This window comes from Pipra filicauda, unplaced genomic scaffold (assembly GCF_003945595.2).
Source record: "Pipra filicauda isolate LSUMZ 115617 unplaced genomic scaffold, ASM394559v2 scaffold28_size6257848_pilon, whole genome shotgun sequence".
NCBI classification, from domain to species: Eukaryota; Metazoa; Chordata; class Aves; order Passeriformes; family Pipridae; genus Pipra; species Pipra filicauda.
In genome coordinates this window covers 2,196,882-2,203,869 of record NW_024104409.1, presented here as the reverse complement: position 1 = coordinate 2,203,869, position 6,988 = coordinate 2,196,882, and the positions used below count along the sequence as shown (strand labels likewise).

The 6,988-nt window shown below is 41.3% G+C and overlaps 1 protein-coding gene across 5 annotated transcripts in view; it reads right to left on the bottom strand.

Annotated features, from left to right (window-relative positions):
* Positions 1–245: 245 nt before the first annotated feature.
* The window catches only part of LCP1 (lymphocyte cytosolic protein 1), a 50,634-nt gene continuing 43,891 nt past the window's right edge, over positions 246–6,988 (bottom strand). For all 5 annotated transcript variants that reach the window (XM_039382933.1, XM_039382932.1, XM_039382931.1 and 2 more), the window contains 4 exons: positions 6,457–6,590; positions 5,343–5,466; positions 3,135–3,259; positions 246–1,720 (listed from right to left, as the gene is read on the bottom strand). In XM_039382933.1, the coding sequence (XP_039238867.1) occupies positions 1,588–1,720; positions 3,135–3,259; positions 5,343–5,466; positions 6,457–6,590 (516 nt within the window). In that variant the 3' untranslated portion in view covers positions 246–1,587. The remainder of the gene's footprint in view (positions 1,721–3,134; positions 3,260–5,342; positions 5,467–6,456; positions 6,591–6,988) is intronic.

The window sequence follows — 6,988 nt, the reverse complement described above, 5'->3', positions numbered from 1 at the left end:
AGCATACTGCAGGTCCAGCCAGCACAATATCCCACCTTTGGCAGTGTCTCAGAGTGGCATGTTCAGAAATAGCCTAGGAAATAATTTTTCCCACTCTGTGCAATCTGTGGTTTTGATAACAATACATAATACAGAAGACATATCCTTAGCGAGCCCACAGATTATTTTTAAATCTCTCCCTGTTTCAGCTATATGATACACACTTCCCAATTAGCACATGCACTACTTAAAGCAAAGACTACACATTTGGCTTTAAAGAACATTTTATTTGGAGAGACTTCTCACATCACTGAATATTGGTTTTTTATTAAGGCAATTCTGAAGGGCTGGAGGAGAGGGAGGGGGTTAGGGAGAGAGCTGAGACTGTGTCAACAGGATTGCATTAAGGCAAAGTTCCCTCCTTCTGCATTTCACCACAGTAAAATCCACATAGAGGCCAGAACAGTAAATGTCTCATGCCAAGGAAGAGATTCAGTGCAAATATCCCGCTGACTATCTATAGACACGGCTAGGTCCTCATCTGAGACAAGTCGACAGTGCTTTGTTAGCCACAAAGCTAAGCTGATTTAGCCCCATTGAGGATCCCAGCCTGGGTTCAGGGAAGCATTTTAGTATTTTTTTCATATGCAAGCGCAGATTTAAATGCTCTCCTGAATCAGAGCCGCAGCCCTTTGAGTGCAAGTCTGTGAAGTTAACAGAGTTTAATTTTTATTGGCTACATAAATATATCATTCTGCATCCCTTTGGTTAACTTCTTACAGTATTGCTACCAACTGAGTACATTCCCTTAGTTTCTTTATCATGGTTTTCATTTCTACCATACTTTGCAATCTGTTTCTGTTTTAAGTATGTTATGACATAAAAATGAATTATCCTTTGGAGAATGTTTCTTGCAAAGGTTCCAGAGTTTGGAGGTCCAGGCTTCAGTATGTTTTTTTCCATGAGCAGTAATGTAATCTGTGAGTAATGCCACTGACAGCAGAGGCATAACTTGCAGGGAAAAGTACTGCTCAGTTCACGTAGCAGCAACACGTTGCAGACACCAAATACTTCTCTCTTTACAAAAGAATTTCCTAAGAGGATCCTACTATTCAAAAATATAGTCACTAATATTTGAATTGGCTGGGGGAAACCCCTTGAGTTATCCCAGGTGAAAACGGAAGGTAAGTATGGTAGAAATGCTATGAAAAGCATGACGATATTTTCAGGCAGAAGCAGCATATAACATTTCATAGTCCTAAAAGCTGTCTGTACCTCCCAAGACAAAGATCTCCAGGTGACCTCTGACAGAAATCCCCGGTATCCATTAATAAAATTGAAAGTATTGAAAGCTTACTCAGGAATATGAAATGGTTATATCTAGCAAAGTGGAAAATAAGGCAAAGAAATCAAGCACATATTACTGTTCAAATCAAAATATTTCCTGGATACATGTGAATACACAACTTCTGTATAATCTGGAACGATGTGTAACATTCATGCCTTAAAAGCATGAGCACCCTGCAATTTCTTTGATACAGAGAAGAGCATCCAGTTTGAGGGAATCTAAAGGATGAATAACAGGCACCAGTAAAAGTCTTTTGTGCTTTAAACTTTCTTCATGCCTTTTCCCATAAGGCAAGCAAAGACTGTCATGACCATTTTGGGTTTTACTTCAACCAAGTCTTCTGGAAGGGCATAGACTCTTGCTCCAATTTTTCTTGCCATAGAGATGGCATATCTGCATTTCAGGGGTGAAAAAAAAATAAGGAAAAAACAAAGACATAAATTAGTGCAGTAGCATTAATTTTCCCTCTGTTAAGTGTTTTACATGATCAATACCAGAGTGGGTTTTACTGATTACCAGAGTTAAACTTTTCTACAGGAATGTATGAGACAGGCTCATAAAGAACTACATTTCTAGTAAAAGGTAGAGTGTATTTCCTGATGGTAAGAGCACTGATTACCCACGGGATGGGAGACTGTAGATCAAACTCTGGTATGAAACATTTAGTCTCCCTTCCCTTGAAAGATTATCCTCATAACCAGCCATTCTGGTCTTGCTCCTCCTCAATCCCTGAGACTCAGTCTTTGTGCATAAACAAGCTTACAAGGATGGAAGCAGAAGGCTGATGTCAGTGGAGATCAGTGTTGTTGGAAATCAATATTCAGAGACTTCTATTTCAGTCATACCCAGAATGTGCAAGTTGACATTTCCGTCTCCCTGCTCAGAGTGCACTGATGCACAGGTACTGACTGTTCTCCAGTGGGTTTGTCTCTTCTATTTTTCATTTAAAAAGCTAGAAAATCCTAGGTTCTTCCTACTTCAAAGCACATACATTTGTGAAATTTTCCCCATAGTACAGAAAAAACATTTGGAGGGTGAGGGGGATGGGAGTGAGAAATAAGGAAAAGAGCAGCAGAAGAATGAATAAGAACAGAGAAAAGCACACATGGTATTACAAGGAAAGAAAGAGAACAGATGGTAGGAAATGGAAGGGAAAAACAAGAGTGGGAAAAGTCTTCCAAAAAACGATGGCAGCTCTGATTGCCTTACAGTCATCTTTTTGTCTTTTGTAGTTACCATATAGAAAAAGAGAAGTTAAACTGATGATCAGACCAGGAGGTGATCTGTGTAACTCTGAAAGGAAAGGGAGATGCCCCCAGAATTGACTCTCTGCTAGGAAATCATTTGCATTCAGGGGAAAAAAAATCAATATCTGCATCCACAGAATTGGTTTTTCAGGCATGAATCCTGTCCTCCTCCTTCTCTCTTAAATATGCCTTCATTCCACCTGTATGTGCCTAAAGAGCTATCATGACCTCTAATCACTGTTTTCCATGGCTCACTATTGTTGACATTGTTCCCTGATCTCTGAAAGAATTTTAAATTTAATATGAGAAAATAGAAGCCTGTGAAGCCAAGTGATTTTAATTCCTTCAAGGGATTTATAAAGCAGGAACTACATCACACATTTCATTTCCATTGACAGTCTTTTTACTACCTAATTCCTAGCCTTCATGCTTCTAACTCTGGTGGTATCTCTCAATTGAGGTTGTGCCAGATGGGAATGACAGAAGAGCAGCTTTCAAAGACAGAGTTAGGCAAGCCTGGGCAGGTAACTCATGTTAAGTGTCACTTGGCACAAACGTACTTAGCATTATTTAGTTTCTCCTCATCATTCAGGTCCTCTGTTTTCAAGAGGTCATACTTGATCGATCCTGGTTGAATGGCATCAATGAGATCCAGGACTGGCATGCTGGTGCTGATTTTGCTATCCTGCATACATGAAAAATAAAATTAGATGCAAGAAGTGGATGACAAATCTTCCACAAAGTCAGAGTCTAGACTCAAGAACAATGGACAGTTCAGTGAAATACCATTTAGATCTTCACAAAGGGCTGCTTAGAATGATTTTTTATCTAAGGCAGACTAGGAACTCTTTCCAGGATTGTTTTTTACCCAATGAATGAGACATCATAGAATTGTTTAGGTTGGAAAAGACTTTTAAGATCATCGAGTCCACCCTAAACCTAGCACTTCCAAATCCACCACTAAATCATGTCCCTAAGCATCATGTCTATATGTCTTTTAAGTCCTCTAAGGATGGTGACTCAAGTACTTCCCTGGGCAGCCTGTTCTAAGTCTGGACAACCCTTTCAGGGAAGAAATTTCCCCTGACATCCCATCTAAACCTCCCCTGGCCATTTCCAAACTTGAGACCATTTCTTCTCATCCTGTCACTCATAACCTGGAAGAAGAGACCCCCATCTGACTACAACCTCCTTTCAGGTAGTTGTAGAGATCAATAATGTCTCCCCTCAGCCTCCTTTTCCCCAAGCTAAACACTCCCCAGCTCCTCCAGCCCCTCCTCATAAGCCTCTCTTGTGCTCCAGACCCATCCCCAGCTTTGTTGCCCTTCTCTGGACACACTCCAGCACCTCAATGTCTGTCTTGTAGTGAGGGGCCCAAAACTGAACACAGAATTCAAAGTGTGGCCAAGTACAGAGGGACAATCACTTCCCTGATCCTGATGGCCACATTTTTCCTGATACAGGCCAGTGTGCCATTGGCCTTCTTGGCAACCTGGGCACGCTGCTGGCTCATGGCTGTTGACCAGCACTCCCAGGTCCTTCTCCACTGGGTGGCTTTCCAGCCACTCTTCCCCCAGCCTGTAGCCCTGTATGGGGTTATTGTGGCCAAACTTCAGGACTCAGCACTTGGTCTTGTTAAACCTCATACAGCTGGCCTTGGTCCATCGATTCAGCCTGTCCAGGTCCCTCCACAGAGCCTTCCTCCCCTTCAGCAGATGCTCACTCCCACTCAACTTGGTGTCCTGTAAAAACTGACTGAGGGTGCACTTGATCCCCCTGTCCAGACCTTCAATAAATATGTTAAACAGGATCAGCCCCCATAGTGAGCCTTGGGGAACCCCTCTAGTGAGCAGCCACCAGCTGGATGTAACTCCATTCACCACCACTCTCTGGACCCGGCCATCCAGACAGGTTTTTACCCAGGGAACATCCATGCCATGAGCAGCCAGTTTCTCCAGGAGAATGCTGTGGAAAACTGTGTCAAAGGCTTTACCAAAGCCCATGTAGACAACATCCATAGCCCTCCCCTCATCCATTAACCAGGTCACCCTGTCACAGCATACAGTGCCATTAAATCAAAAGATGAGGTGCGAGGCTAGTGAATTTGCTTCCTACGGGGAGAGGACATTGATACACATCTACTGATGGGAGGTGCGAGGGGGACCAGCTGGGTAATTTCTGAACTCTTTACATGAAGTTTGATGGATCTGTTCTTGCCTGGTGCAAACTGCTGATTTATATCCACCGAGTGTCCCCTAGCTTGGGAAGCATCATAGATTTGTTAGCAGAATTGGGAGCCCTCTAGAATTGGTCCATCTCTGTGTTTGTATGGTACCTTGCAAAATAGGGTAAGGTACCCCTGAACAGTAGTACCAGATTATAAATGTATTGCTATTGTTCATTTTAATACTGTTATTTGTAATTGTTGTTGACTTATAATCAACAGCACAGCATTTCTTGCTTGATTCCAGTCATCATTCCTGGCTTCATACTTTGATGTCCCATGTCAAACTGGAATTCAAGGTGTTTTCTGTTATGTTCATATCATATTTTTATTACCTTTTCACATTAAAGCCCCTTGGATAAAATCTGTATATTTGAACATGCTTTTAAAAGGGAATACTCGAACTATGTAGTTAGTTATATCATAAGGTAGAGTGTGCATGTATATGTACACATACATGTATATACAGGCAATGTATATAACATACACACAAACACACCGAATAAGAGATTCCTAAGCAGAGACTTCTAACAAAAAACTGTACCTTGAAACTGGAGATGGTTGAATCCTTCCCAGCTGCGGTCAGTGTTTCATTGACCCAGCTGACAATGATTTCATCATTGACCTTTTCTCCGCCACCAATGTCTTCAAGGATATTCAGGGTGTACCTTAAAAGGGAAGCCAGGATCTTTTCTCAAAGTTTGCTGTAACCTCAGAACTGTCCTGTATGTGCGCAGCTTGACTGGGATCACCCCAAAAGTCCTCTTTGACCTGACATTCCTCTGCCTCCCGCACACTCGCCGTACATATGATTTATATTATAACACAATAATTAATCTAATAAATCTAATTCATCCCCAATTCCTTAATCACTGTTTTGGAAGTGTTAAAAGTTTTTGATACTCAAAATTCCTAGAAGGTCCCTCTTAATGGATCTCAGTGTAAGTGACTCATTCTCATAGTGCTTAAAAAATAATCACTTACTTCAGGAACAAAAGGGAATCATTCTGCTCACCTTCTGCATAAAAATAAGCCTGGAATATTTTTCTTACATGTGAGCATACATCTTGGAAAGACATCCGAATTTGATGGTAAATAATCACAACATCTCTAGTTTAAGTACCTGCCTGATAAACCTGTACCTTTCTCTATAGTCTGAATTTAGTCTGTATTCAGTTCCTAACTGGGTCTCTTTACAGCAGTTACAGAGCTCTTAAACATGCAAACGTACACACATAGAGATTTCTGTTAAAATGGGGAGAGCTACTGAGTTGTACCCACTTCAGATAGCAGGTTACACAACTTCTGCATCATTTCCTTGTTTCCAGTACATTCTCCCCATTCCCTGATATTGAGACCTTTCAACTTCTTTTCCTCTCTTCCATGCAATGAACATTTATTTATGTTATACAGGTAGTGACAATAATGATCTTCTGCATGTGCTGACTGTAATGGCCTTGCCCACAAGATCTGCTTTCTGATCGTATCCCTAACTAGGATGCAATCCTAGCTAGGAATTCTGCCTTTGTATTTAAGTGCAAACAGAGGAGTGAGAAAGATGTAGCCTGTTGAGCCTTCTCAGTGATAGCATCAGGAAACTATTACAATGCAAACTGAGTATACCAAAATGCTCTCAAGTTTGTGGCTGACTGACATACCTTCTCATCAACTGCCAGATTAAGGCCAGGGTGAGTGTACGGTTTCCTTCATTGAGATCTTGCCCAGCAATGCCAACAAGGGAAAATTTGGCTTGATTCTTTCCCAGTTCCACTGCATAGTTGCAGTTTTCAAGCTGTTGATGGCACAGTCAATTGGTGTGGTTCAAAAACATAGGAAAAAAAAAAAGAAGACAAGACATTGTTACTTTAAATTCCTTGGATCGCTCAGCGTAGATCTTCCTGGGCAAACAGAGACTTTGGGGCTCTGTGATAATATGGCTACTTGACTACTAGCAGGCAGTTCCACCCCAAAAATACCATGGTAAACAGTTAATGTTGACAGAAATGTTATTCTTTGTCACCAGGGCCTGAAAAGTAGACTATCCCTGAAAATAAAAATTTTTGGCTCATAGGTACCTCCAGCATCATGGCATTGCACTGAGACAAAGAGTTAGTGTCCCAGTTGATATTTTAGATCAGTAGATTGCTCTGGTCTAACTGGATGAAATTATTCATCCAGATAGTTGCAAAA